Source organism: Danio rerio, chromosome 20, assembly GCF_052040795.2.
Source record: "Danio rerio strain M-AB ecotype USA chromosome 20, GRCz13ab, whole genome shotgun sequence".
NCBI classification, from domain to species: Eukaryota; Metazoa; Chordata; class Actinopteri; order Cypriniformes; family Danionidae; genus Danio; species Danio rerio.
The window spans coordinates 38,537,037-38,555,834 of record NC_141040.1 but is presented as its reverse complement, the minus strand read 5'-3'; the positions used below and the strand labels follow the sequence as shown (position 1 = coordinate 38,555,834).

At 33.8% G+C, this 18,798-nt stretch overlaps 2 protein-coding genes across 6 annotated transcripts in view; one reads left to right on the top strand and one right to left on the bottom strand.

Moving 5' to 3' along the window:
- Positions 1 to 238: 238 nt before the first annotated feature.
- Positions 239 to 17,996, bottom strand: niban1a (niban apoptosis regulator 1a). 4 transcript variants are annotated; one of them, XR_015517713.1, is made up of 15 exons: positions 17,881 to 17,996; positions 12,784 to 12,914; positions 12,228 to 12,356; positions 12,034 to 12,148; positions 10,632 to 10,796; positions 10,404 to 10,522; positions 8,714 to 8,806; positions 8,238 to 8,400; positions 6,620 to 6,807; positions 5,457 to 5,600; positions 5,258 to 5,368; positions 5,049 to 5,156; positions 4,830 to 4,941; positions 1,553 to 2,892; positions 239 to 1,448 (listed from the first exon to the last, which is right to left on the bottom strand). XR_015517713.1 is itself a non-coding variant. In XM_087297233.1 (14 exons), exons 1-14 carry the CDS (start codon positions 17,930 to 17,932, stop codon positions 2,003 to 2,005), a joined length of 2,520 nt encoding a protein of 839 aa, XP_087153359.1. In that variant the 5' UTR covers positions 17,933 to 17,996; the 3' UTR covers positions 239 to 2,002.
- The window catches only part of swt1 (SWT1 RNA endoribonuclease homolog), a 63,985-nt gene continuing 50,121 nt past the window's right edge, over positions 4,935 to 18,798 (top strand). The window contains exons 1-7 of one of the 2 annotated variants that reach the window (XM_087298376.1): positions 4,935 to 4,973; positions 5,059 to 5,168; positions 5,264 to 5,347; positions 6,610 to 6,754; positions 8,556 to 8,635; positions 13,490 to 13,668; positions 15,426 to 15,490. The gene's annotated coding sequence lies outside the window, so the exon portion shown is untranslated. Of the gene's footprint in view, positions 4,974 to 5,058; positions 5,169 to 5,263; positions 5,348 to 6,609; positions 6,755 to 8,555; positions 8,839 to 13,489; positions 13,669 to 15,390; positions 15,491 to 18,798 lie in introns of those variants that run through there. The other variant, XM_087298375.1, reaches the window with a different exon arrangement.

The window sequence follows — 18,798 nt, the reverse complement described above, 5'->3', positions numbered from 1 at the left end:
TAAAATATACTATAGTAATTTATAGTAAATATTGTAGCGTTGTTTAAGTATACTGACACTGACACCTCCGAGACAACACAATGTTGCTAGAATTGTTTTTTTGTTTTTTTTTAATCCATGGGCGATATATATTGCGTCACCAAAAATGATTGAGGTCAAGTCCATGTGTTGTGGGATAAGTCGATAGACTGATTATGTTACAGGCCTAAAAATGACTATATAAATTCCTTTTAAAGCATTTTCAAATACAAATGAGTGTTTATTTTACAATTTGGTCAATACATTATTTAAATGCTAACATAGCAATTCATTTGTACATATTAGCTTAAAACAACATTGAAGTATGTACATTACACTGAAAAAAAAGTCCTAATTTGGTAGGACATTTAATCCTTTTTAACTACTTTTTTTATAAGTTTGGGATTGATACGTTTAAAAAAAAATTTTAAAAGAAGGTGTACCAAGGTTGAGAATTTCTTACAAGAAATGTAAGATTTCTTTGACAACTAGTATGTGAAAAAAGTGTAGATTAACTTGCTTGATGAATAAAATGTAATAATTTTTTTGAAAAGCACGTATTGACCCCAAACTTTGTAATTGCAATAAAACTACAATCACAATAAACAATAATTACCTTCTGCACAATAAACAGTCCTCGTTTTGTAGGGAAACATTTAATCCTTTAACTTTTTAAAAATTGGGATTGATACGTGTTTTAAAAGAATGTGTATCCAGGTTGGATTTATGGAATTAAACAAAACTAACCATAATATTGTATATAATAATTTAAAATACTTGTTTAAACTTCATGATTAAAATGTGATTAGAAATCATTCAACTGGTCCTTAAACACTTCTTTCGTTCACAGCTGAAAACAGTTGTGCTGCTTAATAATTTTATGGAAATTGTGGGAAAAAAAAATCCACATTTCTTTGACAGCTAGAAAGTAAAAAAGTAAACATTTTGATTTTTATATGGAGTTTAAATTGAGTTTTTAAAAATTGTTGTAAGAAATGTAAGATTTTTTTGACAACTAGTAAATAATTTTTTTAATAATATAAATTATTTTATTGTCACTTCATTAACATCCTTGATGAATAAATATATTAATTTATATGAAAAGCACGTATTGACCCCAAACTTTGGAATTGCAATAAAACTATAATCACAATAAACAAGTATTACCTTCTGCACAATCAACAGTCCTCATTCGCTAGAGAAACATTTAATAATCATTAATACTTTTTTAAAAATTTAAAGTTTGGGATTGATACGTGTTTTAAAAGAATTTGCATCCAGGTTGGATTTATGGAATTAAAGAAAACTGTCAGAACCATAATATTGTATATAATAGTCTAGTCATTCTTTAGAAATCATTCAAATGGTCCTTAAACATGTCTTATGTTCACATCTGAAAACAGTTGTGCTGCTTAATATTTTTATAGAAACTGTGAAATGTTTTTTCATAGTTTATTGACGACTAGTAAGTAAAAAAAGTTTAATTAAGTTTTCTGTTAAATAATATGAAATATTATAGTGTCACTTCAAAAACATCTTTAAAGAAATAAACGTTTTTATTTTTGTATTATTTTAAAAGAACATGTACCCAGGTTGGATTTATAGAATTAAAATAAATGAAGAATCATACTATTGTATTTAAAATGCATGTTTAATGTTTTATTTGTAGTCATTCTTCAGAGATCATTCAAATGGTCCTTAAAAAAATCGCTAAAAACAGCTAAAAAAAGTTGTGCTGCTTATTTTTATTGAAACGTCTTTTTCAGATTTCATTGACAACTAGTAAGTAAAAAATAATGTCTTTTAAATAATATAAATATTTGTAATGTCACTTCATTAACATCCTTGATGAATCAAAAATCTTGGAAAAGCACGTATTGACCCCAAACTTTGGAATTGCAATAAAACTATAATTACAATAAAGAATAATTACCTTCTGCACAATAACAAAAAAGCTTCAGTATGTACAGTTTGTCTTGTGCACTTAAATGGTAGCTTCTAGTTCCTGAAACCTTTGAATGTCTTCATCATCATCATCAACATCATCATCATCATCATCATTATTGTCTTCGTTGGGCTTAATTGTGTCCTCTATTTCAATAACCTCCACCACCAGGTCACGGATCTCCTTAACACAATCGAGAGGCCTGGTTTTATCCTCCAGGTACAGTGATGAGCACGATTTTGGGGCTTTTTCTGGAAGATCCATGATTTGCTTGCCTGTCATTTTTTTGTGGACTTCCCCGACCTCTGCATCTTCAATAGATAAACAAACAGAGATTGGATGTGTGCTTTCATCGCATATCTTTGCTTTAGTCAAGGCCGGATCATCCGACTCCATCACTTCTCTGAGCTTCTCCTCCATTCCAGCAGTATTCTTGCAGATCGGGGTGATGATCACTGTGGGTTTATTGGCTGAGTCTGATAAACTTCCATCTCCTGCTTTTGCTGAACTTGAAGGGCTTTCTTTGGCTTCTGTTATCACAATAACAGGAGAGGAACTGACTGAAGGTTCCTTGGCGTTTGTGGTAGTTCTGAGTTCTGGTTTTGTCTCGGTTGACGTTTCGGAAGTGAAAAATACATCATCGCTGCATCCCTCCATGGGTGTTTTGTACTCTCCCTCGTCGATTCGTCCCATGGGAGTGCTGTTTTCTGAGTTTGGCGAGTGAACAGTGACAGATCTGTTTGCTGTGAGGCCATTGGTCAACAGTGGGGAGGGCGGGAGTGGCGATCGCTGGCTGGGGGAAGTGTTTAAGCGCGATGGGCTGCTGGGTGCTGATCCTGGGGGGGTGGACGATAAGCTGGACACGCTGAATTTGTATTTGCTCTCTGTAATCAGGTTGAATTTCTTTCTGCTGGCTGCCTCCTTGACCACTGGTAGACAAAAACACAAATCAGATTTGAGAATATGCAAACCTGAAATCCTATGAGGGATATTTATATACAGTTGAAGTCAAAATGATTAGTACTCCTGTCAAATTTGAATTATTTTTCTAATATTTACCAATCGAGAAGATTTGTTTTCAACACATTTTTAAACAAAAGTTTTAATAACTAGTTTTCTTTGTTTTTGCCATGATGACAGTGTATAATATTTCACTAATTATGTTAAAAGATTAAAAGACTTAGGTTAATTAGGCAAACTAGTCAAGTTAGGATAATTAGGCAAGTCATTGGACAACAGTGGTTTGCTCTGTAACCAATCAGGAAGAAAGATTATTTAAGGGGGCTAAATATATTGACCTTGAAGGGCACCTATGATGTAAATCAACTTTTGATAGCTGTTTGGACTGAATTGTGTGGAGGTATAATGTGTCCACAGTCATATTGGAGTGATATAAACCCAAGAAGTCTCTTTTTTAAAATTTCTTGACGTTAAAATATGACCCAAATCCCAGTGATTTTGAGGCTCACCACAATGTGACTGCAGTTTACCACAATGAGGAGTGCAGTTTACCCTGCCAGTCCTGTCTTGCCAGCCCAGCGAAGTTTGTTTACCCTTTTGTGTTATAGTTATGTTTTTCCCTCCTCGGGGTGGTTTTTGTTGTCCCTTTTCTTTTATTTTAATTTATAATAAATCATCTTGTTGCATTTGAGTCCTCCCTCCCTCATCCTTCCTGAACCTTGACAGGCGCCATGTTTATATAACAGCATGTATACACAAGTCCACAGAACATTGTTTTGAAAAGAATGTGGGATTAAAATATCCGTTCCAAGTATCTGTAATTTTTGTAAGTGTAAAATGTTTTAAAAACAGAGCATGTTTGTATTAATTTAATTAAATTAAACTCATGTTTATTTATAATATAGATTGTGTCAAAGCAGCTTAACTTAGAATATATATAATAATGACAGTAAAATCGCTATGTAATTCTTTACAGCTATGATCACCACGGCTGCATGGTGTCAGTAAACACTAATATGTGTGTACTGCAAACAACATTTGTGTTGCAGAACTCATCATTTCAGAAAGGCTTGAATATACTCCACCACAAATACATGAAGTAAACTTACTTGCTATTTTGACTAATGAGCTGTATTTCAGCTTCACCCAAGTCTGTCTCTATCAGTGACTGATGTTTATCTGACATAACGCACGAGAAGCAGACACGCACGTGGGATTTGCATTTAAAGCGACAGCCTACACTGTTTAAAAATTAAAAATTGCTTTCATTCCTGCCAATCTAAAACAAATAAGACATTCTCAAGAAGAAAAAAATATATCTGGATATTTCAAAAAGATATCTGGATGCTAATAGCACTTAAAAACAAAGAAATGTACATATTTTAATTGTTTAGGTGTGTGCTTACACAGTAACAATGTATTAAAAACACAAAGTGTAAGTGTTTGTCATTAACTTTATGTTTGGAGCTGAGGTGTGCAGACTTTTTTTTTCTTTTCTTTTCTTTTTTCTAGTTTAATAAATGATAATTTTCCAAAACTTGCACTTGCAAAACTTATTCCCAGAAGTTTGTATTTTCAGGATCTCAAAATGCTATTGTTAAAGTAAATTTTTTGTTGAAAATGGTGTCAATGGTGTACAGTACATGCTCCAGTCACACTTTACAATAAGGTTTCATTAGTTAATGTATTTACTAACATGAATTAAATATGAACAATACTTGTACAGCATATATTAATCTTAGTTCAACAAATGTTAATGCTTTATTAAAATCCAAATTCATACTTGTTAATATTAGTTAATGCACCATGAGTTAGCATAAACTAACAGTGAAATACTGTATTTTCATTAGGGAAAGATCTAATGAAAAAAATCTAATATTAAATAATGAGACATTCTGCGACTTACCAGTGCTGACATCTTTTTCCAGTATCTGCAGGATAATGTCCTCATACACATTTTCCACACTGATGAAGTTTGAATAATCAGCAAATATGTATTGCTCGAATTTAGGTAGTTCCTGAAAGTACATTCGGAGAAAAGCTGTATTAGGTGAGTAGATGTAATGTATTTACTTAAATTGTTGTACATGTTTGTCATTTTGCAACTGCTTTAAATGCGCTGTACCTCTTTAAAGGATGGGTCCAGATGCTTCTTGATGTTGGGAAAAGTGATGTTGACCAAAGCCTCCTGGATGATTCTCTTTCTCACTGTGCTACTGTCATAGTCGAATTGCTTCAAGACAAAGTAAAATGAAATCAAACGATCTGCAGCAAATATCTTTTTAACTATCTATCAACTATCTATCGTTTGTAAATGTAAAGTGATATGCTTACTTTCAGAACCCGGTCGGAAGCTTTTTGCATTGCCTCTGAAAAATTGACTGACGGGTCCAGCAGAGCCTTTTTTACAAGAAGCTCAAAGGAGTACTCCACATTCTCCATCAGCTACAGTTATCACACAATTGACGCATTTAGGACCAGAATTCATCTTAAAACAGATTTGTATTGGTTTAGTACTTTAAGGGTACAGTACCTGTTTTAAGTAAATTTCGGTGCTGTCCACCAGGCCTTTGATGGAATAGTTGAAGGTTTGCTGCAGCTCCTGAACGTGATCTTTCAGTCCACTCACTTTCTCATAACAGCTCTGCAAATTAGCCTTACTCATCTTAAACAGAGCCTTCAGCACGAGAGAGAAAGAGAAGACGTTGTTTGATTACTTTGTTTCAAGTTTTACAGTTGTACTATGAAGGTTTGCATAACACTACTGGTAAAATGTTTATAATAAATATAGGACTTTGTAATGTTTTTGAAAAAAGCTAGTTAAGACTGATTACTTAATCATATATACAGTAAGAACTGTAATATTGTGGAAAATTTGTTATAATTTGAAATAGATGTTGTTTATTTTATTAGATTTTACGTTTTTTTCTGATTGCAAAGTTTAATTTTCAGCAACAGTTATAAATAGCAACAGTTATAAAAATTTTACTTGACTCTTTTTCAGTTTAGTAGCTGACTAAAATTATTAATAGTTTTATTTTTTAAATTATTACCTACTTATCTTAATATAAACATTTGTATCTTTCCCATTGGGGTCATTTTTTTTTACCCCAAACCTTTAAATTTAATTGTTTATATTTTTCAAAGTGTTTTTTTTACCAATTAAAATAAAAAAAATTAATAACATGAATAAATCATCAACAAAATCTGACATTTGACTGTTAACAGTAAATAATAGCTTTTATTTTTGGAAGTCAATAAACACAAAATCACAAATGCAGTGGACAACAGATTTTTTTTAGCTCCAGAAAACCTCTAAACCTTAAGATCTTGTTCAAGAATTTTTACCTAAAGTCCACTTATTTCATGGTGTAAACTGTTGTCATTTTGCCTCCAGCATAAACTTAAACTAAATCTTAATTTATCAGCTGATAATTTATTTCCTTGTGATGCAAATAACATTATCATTAAAAAATATACGTTTATCGTCCGATACCGATATGGCCGGCATTTTATTGTCCATCAGTTACACAAATGGTATGAAATTGAAAAAAAGACTAAATATTATGAATAAAAACAATTATTTTCAACCTTTCACCTGTAGTGTAATAATATAGTATTTTTTTTTAGTAATTTGTCTTCAGAAGAAAGTGGTGTGGACTAGTGTTTAATCATCCATGTGTTAGTTGCTCTGACCTGGCGGAGTTCCACCTCCTGCTGAGGATCCTGGAAGTCCTCACAGAGCTGCTCCATCATGCCCTCGCTCAGATCTCTGGCCTCGGTGAAGCCCAGGCTGATGGGACCCATCACTTCCTCCAAGAGAGCTGGCAGGTGAGGCTGTACCTGCTCTGTGCAGTATTTTGTTGCAGGCTCGGATACCAGGGCTGCCCAGGTGAGGGGTTAAAAAAATAATCATGGAATATTGTGATCAAAATAAAGAGATACATTTTTTTACTGATGGCCATTTAATATTTGTCCATACCCTATGGCCAGGGCCAGACCGAATATGCGGATGTTTTTTTTATATTTCTGCTGAGAATTTTGCAAAAAATCTGTGGATTTGTGCGGAATGATTTTGGTAGTATAACTAAAACTTTAATATATTAAATAAAAAATAATATCTTTTTAACTTTTATTTAGTGTTTAAAATGCAAATCCAATTAGATTCACTTTATTTGGTAAACAAAGCAATACTCTCATATAATATCTCTACTAAAAGACAGAAAATATTCCTTTAAAAACTGCATTGTACATAAATCAGATGAACATCTTTATATTAGTCAATAATATTACTGTAATTAATAAAAAAACTGAATAAATATAGATTTACACACATTTAGTTAAGTAAATAAATATAATTAATGACGGGCTAAAAATCTGTGGAATTCTGCGGAATTCTGCACGCACAGATTCCATGTGGGCCCACCTATGGCTAAAATGTTTGGGGTTGGTAATATGTTTTGAAAATAAATTTACACAACTGTCCTTGAATCCATTTAGCCACTTTCCGGGACTCGCGTGAGCTCTTTTAGCTTAGTTCAGCGTAAATCATTTAATCAGATTAAACCATTAGTCTGACCCCCTTTAAAAAAGATTTTCAATAATATTCCTATTATTAGCTTGACTCTTCTGTAGTTACATTATGTGCTTAGGCCACTTGGTTGGAGCCATAGTACAGTATCAACATTTCAATTTCCATCAGTCTTAGTAACCAATGTAACTTCAGAAGAGTCAAGCTTTTAATATGAATATTATTGAAAATCTTTTTAAAAAAAGGTTTTGCTAATGGTCTAATCCAATTCAATGATTTATGCATAGCTAAGCTAAAAGTGCTCCCTCTGAGTCCCGGAAAGTGCCTAAATGGATTCAAGTACAGTGTTTTAAAGAAATTAAAATATTGAAATTCTTTAAAAAAAAATAAAAAATTGACAGATGCTAATGGTCTAATCTGAATCAATGATCTATGCAAAGCTAAGCTAAAATGTGCCCCCGCCATACTTGGAGATTGGTTAAATGGATTCAAAAATGGTAAACCTCTGTAAACTGTAAAATGAGTCTTCCCCCCCAAAAAGCAGAGTGTTACTTTAAAAGAAGCATCTGTTAATCAACAAGGCATTATATATCGCCTTCGTCCCTTATATAGATCTTTAAATATAGTTGATGTGGATGACCGGTGTATTGCTGAACCCAAACCTTTAAAAGGTAGTGTATATTATATTGCAGCAATATGCATGCAGTTCTGCATGTTTGACTGTGTTACAATTGCAAGCCTTTTAAAATTATAAACAGATTTAGATTTACTTTGATCAAGTACCTTGAAGTTTTCCCTCCAGGTAAGTTCTTGAGTTGGTGATTTGGTCCATATCTGAGCGCATGAGTGCCTCCTGCTGTTTTGCCTTGTTTTTGCACTCTTCTTTCAATGTGGTCATCCTATCAAATAGATGTTCTTGCAGCAGGAAATAAGCAGATTCAACAGTCTATAAAACAAAAGGGGTCAACGTCATTAACTAAAATTGCATAAGCTTCATAAGTGCCATATTAATCATTCTTTGTTTCTTCTTTGTCTGTCTGTAATCACAGCTATGGAATGTAATGTGTTTCTGGTATGTTTCTGGTTTGTTCCACCCTTTAGGAAACACCAAAGGGACATTTCTGGCCTAAAGCTGTTTGGGTGTGAGGCATTTGATGTTTACATCAACACCACACACCCCAGTTTCTGTATCAAGGGCAGGTTCTGGAGAAACACAATGCTAATGGCTAACTATGAAGTAGAAGATAAAAGAGACGCACCGCAAACCACACTTTCCTCTTGTCTGTCCTCTTGCTCTTCAGTTCTTTCTCCAGGTAAGGCATTAAATCCTCCATGAACAGATTGGCAAGACCCTAAACACACATGCAGAGGTTCAGAAATATTTGTAGCTTAACATCAAGCTGCACAGTTTATGTAAAGTTAAACCACAGACTAGACTCAAACTCACAATAGACTGATATCATCTGTTTATCTAAACAACAAAATCAACCAATCATTGATCTGACTTCAGTCATTTCTCCTACACTATTTTATAAGGGAAGTTTAACAATAATCTGGCTATTTATAATGAAAAGCTAAAGCAGTAAAGGCAACTAAAAGACATGTTAAAGTGTGATATTACAAACTAATCAACGGATCAAGCATTAAAAAGTTCAACCAACAAAATAATTAATATTTTATACATTTATATGTTAACATTATTGTGTGGTCACGGATTGTTTTATTGTTTAATATTAATCTCACTGTAGTTGTAGTTTTTATCTATCATTCATTCATTCATTTTCAACCAACATTTTCAACCAACATATTCACACTCATACACTTGGCCAAATTTATTTCCCTATAAGTTCCCACCATGTTACATAACTGCCATGTATATCTTGTGTTAGACCATGTTGGGGTTTCACGCACTTTACTGCGGAGGTGTGCGATTTCTCTTTAAAACACTCACACGCTCTTAGTAGCCATATCTGTGGTGTCATTTTTTTAGTTAATCTTTATTTTATTCCAGTTAACAAAAGTTATTTTAATTAAATAATTAATTTTTAAATTATATATATTACATTAAATAACAAACAAAAAAATTATTATATAAAATTAAATTAAAACTGTTTAGTTTACTTTAAAATTGTTATAGAAAATAAACGATACAAACAATAAGAATAAGAGTAAAATACAACTATGATGAGTTTATGGTTACCAAGCAGTTTAATACAATAATAATCCTCATAATATATAAATAATTCTGTAACAATAACTGTGCAAGTGAACTGTTTTATAATTGCTTAAAACACAACTAATATATTCAGTTAGAATGATCCTTTTTAATAATTAAACTGATGTGCACCACAACAAATTTCTGTGTTCATGCTGTGCTCTTCTGAACACTTCTCGACTTTTACCACTTGGCCTGCCTTCTCCTTTTAGCTAGTTGTTTAATATCTGTGAAACACACTTGTGTCTATAGTTCATTGTCATGTTGGCTGTAATATGTGAAACTGCAGAGTGAAACTGCATGCATGCAGCATTGTTTAGATTCCATGAAACGATCTGTCCTGATGTAACAGTGTGACTTAAGGTTTTGAAGATAGATTTTAGATTATAAATACAACAGGCCAAAATATGCAGTCGTGCTTTATATTCAGATCTGACATTTAGCACAGAAACTGTCAATTATTTGGCACATGTGCCAAACTATATCAAATATGTATCAAAAAAAAAAGGGAAAGAAATGTTCTTTCGTACAAATTGGTTCCACCCATAATGATAAACACAGTCATAACTGTCACGTTAAATTACAAAACACATCAATTACCCTCATGATTTTGTTTTAGTAAAATGTTCAACAGCTAGAACATTCCATGCCGTACTACAATGATGAAAGTGTCAAAGCTATGTTGTTTACTCAGCTTTCAGTGTGAACCAGCATAGATGCGGAAAGGCACCTACCCGCACATCACTGCCAATGAGCATATCCCACGATTCATACAGGCCTTTCTCCTCCCTGTAGAGCTGAAAGGCTTTAAGGAAAGCCTTAACCTCACATGTCTTCTTCTTGAGATAATCTGCTAAACCAAGCAAATGTTTTCCATTCGGGTTTATTCTTTACAATACACCTTTCACTGGGTCACACCTTTGTAAACCTCGACTTGAGTTTCTTTGCAGTGAAAATGTTACCTTTGTTCTGGTGGCGAACGCAGTCAGCTAAGAGGGAGATGAAATCAGCTTGAGCGTCCTCATCTTTGAAGCAGAAGTATGAATCCTGGCGATATGGAAGTCTAAGATAAACTGGGAATTGACCTGGCATGTCCACCATGGGAGGTGCAAAATCTTCCCGGTCATCTGCATCAGAAAACAGTCAAAATGTAACACAAAAGAAGATACTTTGAGGAATTTTGCTTGATGAAAAATGGTTAGTCTTACTCCCATGACATTTTATTTTTTTGTCGATAAAGTAAGCCAGCAGGAGCGATTAATATACACTAACCAGCCACTTTATTAGGCACGCCTTGCTAGTACCGAGTTGGACTCCCTTTACCTTTTACCAGAACTTTCTTAATCCTTCATGGCATAGATTCAACCAGGTGCTTGAATTATTTCTCAGAGATTTTGACTCATATTGACATGATAGCATCACAATGTTACTGCAGATTTGTCTGCTGGAATCTTCCATTCCACCTCATCTCAAAGGTGTTTTATTAGATTGAGCTCTGGTGACTGTGGAGGCCATTTGAGTACAGTAAACTCATTGTCATGTTCAAGAAACCAGTCGGAGATGATTTACATTTTATCAATTTCAAGTGGTACTAACAGCCTCAAATTGTGACCAGAAAATATATCGCACACCATTACACCCCCACCAGCAGCCTGAACCGTTGATACAAGGCAGGATGGATCCATGATTTCATGATGTTGATGCCAAATTCTGACCCTACCATCTGAATGTCGCAGAAGAAATTCAAACTCGAAACAGGCAACATTTTTCCAATCATCTATTGTCTAATTTTGGTGAGCCTGTGTGAATTGTAGTCTCAGTTTCCTGTTCTTAGCTGACAGGAGTGGCACCTGGTGTGGTCTTCTGCTGCTGTAGCCCATCCAACTCAAGGTTGGACGTGTTGTTCGTTCAGAGATGCTCTTCTGTATACCTCAGTTGTAACAAGTGATTATTTGAGTTACTGTTGTCTTTCTATCAGCTGGAACCAGTATGGCCATTATCCTCTAACCTCGGGAATCAACAAGGCATTTGCACCCACAGAACTGCCGCTCACTGGGTATTTTCTGGCTCTCTGACCATTTTCTGTAAACCCTAGAGTTGGCAGTTTCTGAGATACTCAGACCGTTCAAATGCCATATTCAAAGTAACATTTCTTCCCCATTCTGATGCTCGGTTTGAACTGCAGCAGTTGTGTGTGTGTGTGTATAATATTGTAAATAAAAGTAAATAAACAAATTACTATCTATCTACACTCAAGCTACACTCACCTGTACTGTAAGTTTACTTAGTTTGTGGCCGATTTATTGTGTAATATCAGCGCTCTTAATGCATGTACTCTTATTTATCTCAATCATATTTACGTACTTTTAGTGCAAGGGCAGCATTGGTCAATCAGTTCCATGTATTCATCTTCAGCTGTCAGTATGGTGCCCCCAGTAGGCATCAGTCTCTGTTGTGGAGGCGTCCCTTTCAAAAACGACTGCAGCAAAGCAGGTGTGAGATTTTAGGGAAACATTTTATCTATCTTCAGTCAGAAAATGATGGATTGTGGCTCTTACCTTATAGCTCTCGTGGACCTCCAAAACGTAACAGGCACGGATCACGATAAATCTCTCCTTCCACTTTCTGCCATCATCAAAGTACCACACAATCTCCTCAAACAGTATCTTCCCAGCCTCTGGAGGGGGCTTAGTGGTTCAATATAACAGTCATTTAAATCAGTAAATAAAGGTGCTGATCTCAGAAGCATAAATACTGAATGAATGTTACAGGTTTCTTTGTTTGGATTACAAACCTTGATATATTATGAAAAAAGCCTCTAAGTTACATTATTACCTTAATAGAAATCTTAATAACATTTCTATTTTAAATTAGCAAAAAATGTCTTGAGAAGTTTACAGAGCAAAAGTCAAAATCTAGTTTTATTCAAACACAAGCATAATGTCATTTTAAGGATTTCTTTAGCATAAAAAAAGCTTTCTGTATGTTCTTATCAGACATGTTTATTTTAATTTTAGACAACTTCAGAAGAGCTAATAAATCAGTTTTAGTTAAATAAACCTGATTTTCAAACATAACAAGTGAAAGCATTTTCTAATGTTTGTCTGATCTTACCCGTTGTTTGAGGAACTGTGTGTGTTCCTCTTTGCGCTGCTCAAGTTCATCTTTGATCTGAGAGCAGTAAGCCACGGAATATTGTTTCCTGTAAATTGGTGTAAAATCCTTCAGTTTCTCGTCCACTTGTTCTGCAAGACAACACAATTCCGAGATCATTACAATATCAAACTGACTAGAGTTCAAACAGTTATGTCATTTTTATTTGTCTTGTTTAGCATGAGTTTAGGTGTATAATATGAATGCAACATTTGAAGTGATTTGGGGTGGGACTTTCTGTTATTCGAAAAGGATGGCGCTAAGTCTTTTGTTTCTATCATGTGATACTTGTGGAACAAAAATGTTTCCTATACTTCTTATATTGTGGAGTGGAGTATTACACATAGCGTGCTACATTACAACCAAAATAATACAAAAAAAAAAATTAATCCACTAATTAGTTAACATTTTAGGTTTATAATTTACTTATTTCAACATTTTTTGTCAAATCTGTTTTTGTTGACAGCATTCACTAATAATAAACAAAATTAAATATAAATAATAATAAATAAATAATAATAATAATAATAAAATTAAAATATTAAAAAATTTAAATATTTTATTAAGTGGCAACATAAACACTATAATAATGCATTAGTAAATGTTACATTTTACATTAACTAAAAATTTTACTGATGTATTTAATTGAGCTTAACTGAAATTAAAGTTATTGTAAGAATTATGTTCTAATGATTCATGAAATTTCCAAACAGGATTTCTCTATATTTCCACAGGCACATGCATCACATGAAGAAAAAACAAGAACAGCCGCCCTAAATTCATAAATGAGAGATTAAATTGATAATCCAAAATTACATCTGATACAAACATAGGCACAGTCGAAAGGTAAGTGGAGAGGAAATTCACAGCAGATTGTCTAAATGTGCAACACGCCTGGTTCAAAAGATCACTCAAAAGAACACTGCTTTTCTAAGTACCACATACAAAATAAACAGAATGAACAGTGAACAGAGAATAATAATGTGTGTTTATAGCCAATCAGCCAATGTTTTCCCTCTGCCTGAACATTGCAGCAGTGTTCTCTGTACTCTCAGCTTTTCAGACCTCATCAGTCTAATGCAAAATACATGGTTAAATCTCACTCTGTAGACATAACATGCACAAATGAATCCAGGTAAAGGTAGTATTTATGACTAATATTGTTACTACATGTCAACGTAATCTTAAATAATTCTGGGTTTGGTCAACACAGCATTTACGTCATTCTAAAACACACAGTAACATCTATGAATCAAAATACTCAAAAATAACATAATGTCACTGCTTCCATTCATCATCAGAATTATACTCTTTTATGGTTTACAGTACATGTAGATTAATATCTTCTAATGATTTCAAATATGCTCTGTTAAAATCTTACGTTAATGTTAAAGTCATTTTAAACCCCACAAACACAACTAATCAGAAGCAGGACTACAATATTTAATCCAACATATTTATGACTTTTTGACAAATGTTTGACACACACACACACACACACACACACACACACACACACACACACACACATATATATACATATATATATATATATATATATATATATATATATATATATATATATATATATATATATATATATATATATATATATATATTTATTTAAGTTAATGGGGACATATATTTGTCATATATATATATATATATATATATATATATATATATATATAATATGACAAATATATGTCCCCATTAACTTAAATAAATAAATGTAAAAAAACATACAGTTTCACAAGGTACAGTATCTTTACCTCATTAAAAACTGAACATTAAAATAGCAACCCAGGCTCATTCTGATTACGTACCCCTATATACATTTCTGGAGAGCACAAATACGCCCCAGGAGCTACGTTTTTTGCAGGTTTTGTTTTCGTGAATCCGCCAGAGGCTGCTTTGTGTGCTTTTTGAGATCTCAAATTTTGTCTCACGAGCACTATTCACTCCTGCTCTACTCATGTAAATCTACCAGATTCTGCTTTCTACTGACTAACTGACTGACTTACCGATCCCTTCCTCACCCTTCCCCTTTCCTAAACAAAACCGATAGTGTTTTAAAAAGCACTGATTGACCAGCACCCACCCACTTTTTTAAACTCAGCCGACAGTGTTTTCAAAAGAAATCATGAAAAATTAAATCTCGCGGCAGCCTGATTTTTACCATGTTTTCAGATTTTACCACGTTCTCACCCTGTTATCTTTTGGCTTTTACTTTTGTTTTATTTGCTTTCTGGAACAGTTTTTGCCAGATTTGAACCCCGTTGTCACGGTCTGTTCTGCATCTCAAATCCTCCGACGTACGCAACGAGCCACTAAACAAACTGTTAACAGCGGAAAAGCCGTCCACTCAGACATAAGTGGTAAGCGCGAAAAGAAACAGCGTCATATCGCCCCGTAGCATTCACTTTAAAGATATAAAGCAGCCATGCGTTCCTTTGGCTACTTATAATTTGCAATCTTCAGAAATGTATAAAGGGCTACATTTTCAGAATGAGCCTATGTAAAAAAAAAAAAAAGCATTGGCCCTGATGTTCTGCAAACATTTTGCAGTGTAAATGATGCAGTGAATTAATCGTTTCTTTCAGATTAAACACCCAAACCAGATTGTCCACATGGAGAGGGTGTTCCTACTTTCTCAGATTTCTCATGTGTAAGTTACATTTTCATACATTTTTAGATTCTTGAATTATGTAACAAACTAAAATTAGATTTAGATTTAGACATGTTTTAACACTGGAGTGAAGTACAGATCATATCTTACTCTCTCTCAAGCAACATCTCTTCATGGTTGTTTTGGATAGAACTGTCATTTGAGATGTTTGGGATTCTTATGCTCTGACGTGCCAGATGCTTGACGTACCACCATTTTTTAACACTGTATGACTTGTAAAGCCAGTTCTCCATCATCACACCTCAACAAGAGTACAAGTTTGACAAGGGAATGTTCGTAAACACCTGCACATGTGTTTGGGGAAAGTTTTTTCAAGAAGTGAGCCGCTGCTGACTATACACTCTTTAACACCTTTCTAGGCGTGAAATCACAACACTTTAGATCGAGCTCAGGAATCTGTCTAATTTGTGTTTGCATGACATCACCCAAAAATGTTTATTTACTCACGATTTACTCACCCTCAAGTACTTTTAGACATTTATGAGTGTTGAACATAAAAGAAAGCTGAAAACCTGTTATCATTGATTTCCATAGAAAAAAACAAAACGAATACTATGGAAGTCAACGGTTACAGAATTCAATCTTTCTTCAAAATATCTTCTTTTGCGTTTATAGCCAATCATTATAAAGAAAGCCATACTAGTTTGGAATAAGTAAATGAGTAAAGTAAGTGAGTGAATGATGACAGAAATTTCAGTTTTAGGTGAACTAACGCTTTAAAATCTCATTTAACTCTGGTGATGCAACTTAATATAAATTAAAATAGTATTTATTTATAAACAGCAAGGTCAGTCCAAGGCACTGAAAAAATATGGAAAAAATATTTTAAAAAATAATATTTTAACATTTTTCGAGTGCCTTGGACTGACTTCTGCTGTTAAGCACCGAGACATTATTTAAGCTACCCTTAACCACTTTTTGTTTGATTTTAGTATTTATCTATGTTGTAATTAGACAACTACTGTATGTCCCTATTCATAATGTTTAATTGGCTTGTAGTAATCCTAAAAAATAGCAATGTAGCTGTTTTGTTTTCTAAAATGCATCGGGCATAAACGACAACATTATCTGAGAAATTTGTCTCTGACTTCAACACAGTGATGCTGCAACAACTGGACATAGTTATTTATTCATTAAAGGTATACTAATGTTGCCTTGTCTTGTTCCAAAAAACTAAAACAGACAAAAAAAAAAAAAGATTTTACACACATCTGTGAAATATACTATTGCAATGTTTAGTCTAAGCCATTGTTTGTCACTTTGGTCTAACGTTTGGATAGGTTTGTAACATGTTTTGATACTATCAGAATTTAGATGCATCTTTTTTGAAGATGCATTGACAATGTGCATGTGGGAATACCAAGTTAGAAATTCCAGGAATGTCCAGCTTTGGATAAAATTGTCAAGTTAATGGATATAAAATGTACAAAAGGTCTTTCAACGTATTGGCGAAGGTGGTAAAACACTAATCCCCGGTTTCACAAACAAGGTTTAAGGCTAGTCAAGATTAAATTGCATGTTTGAGCTGTCTCAACTCAAAATAACTTGCGGGGAGATGTCTTAAAATACGTCAGTATCATATTTTTTTGTCTCCAGGTGCACACCAGTGTTATATTTTTCTAAGGTCATTTTATAAATGTGGCTTAAATAGCCTAAATTATCTAAGGCCTAGTCCTGGCTTGATCTAAGCGCTGTTTGTGAAACTGGGCCTAATAGTCTTAAATTAAGCTATGCGCTTAAAATTAATAGTAGTACTAGTTGCAAAACTTCACTCAAAATGTAGGCTACTTAGATGACATGACCCATGCAGCAGTTTTACAAATAAAAAATTCTGTGAATAAATGGAAAAAGCCTAATTTGCTTCAAGTATAAAAGCACAAATCGAAAGTGCACTTGTGCAAACTACTGATGTGAATCTCAAACACCGACAAATCTAAGTTGTTTTTCCATTCGAGCAAATAGCAGAGCTGCTTTAATTCTTTATGCTCTCTGACAAACACCAAAACCTCCACCCACATAGTTCACAATGGCCAGAAGAAGAAAACCAACAGGTTTCTGCTGTACACTTCTTACGCTGTGCAGGCTGAGCGTTCTGACTGACACTAATGATAGTCATTGACCAATTAGTTAAATTAAACATAAATCTCTCACTGCATGTCCATCCCATATTAGACAACAGAAAACATCTCATGCATTTCGATGAAATTGACTCTTTCTATCCTAATGCTTGTAATACTGGAAAACCTACAACAAAATAGGCAACTTCTAAGTAGTTTCGAGCATTAGAAAACTAAATGTCAATATAAAAAAGCTCTTTAAATACCAACTTAATGACTTGATTTGACCATATGAAGTTTTTATACGCATACCTTTTATGTAGTTGGATTGAGTTTCATCCAGTAAACTGGACGATGCTCCCATACTGGTGTGCTTGGTTCAGGTGAGCTCTCGGTGAAGATGAATTAGGGTCACTGTAAGCACTACTGAGGGAGAATGTGAAAGCAGGTGTTATATTTCAGGATTGTGGGAGGGGCATGAATGAAACTGCCAAATAGGACACTGAAGGGCTGTCTTTTACAGCTCCCTACCTCGGCAGAAAGGCTCTCTAGGGGTTTAGCTCAAGTATTGACACACACTGTAAATATCTGTTATTAAGTTTCCATATTTTGTGCTTTCCGTTATTTACAGTTGTGAATTGCATTACCTTGATCTCTGTTCTGTCGACTTTAAATGTTGAAAATAAACTCTACAGTTTACCAAAGTGACTTTATTGACATTTTTAGTAATCTGAAATAACATAATGTATAAGAAATAATATCTAGAGAGAGAAATAAATATGTAAAATAACAGAAAATGTACTGACAGTTTATTACAAGGTTTTTGTAGCGTCATTACATCACCAACCCAGACAATATATCCCTTTAAACTATTAAAATGTTAATAAAAGTCACTTTTTTCAAACTATTTAAGGTTAAAAGTTGTTGTGAGAAAGATCAAGATCCCATAATGCAATTGAAAAGCATGAATAAACATGAACAAATAAAAACATGAATCACAAAAAACAGAAAACTTCTAATTTACTGTACAGACACTCTGAAAATAACATGCTATGTCTTCTAAAAATCAGGCTACTCTGTTTATACGTAAGAGAATCTGAGCTGTGTTACAATCTCCATGGTAAAGACTCCAAGTGAAGAAGAATCTTTGTTTGTGAAATATAATACTGTACATTCCTGACACACTAAACCTGGGGTGGGCAAACTCGGTCCTGGAGGGCCGGTGTCCTG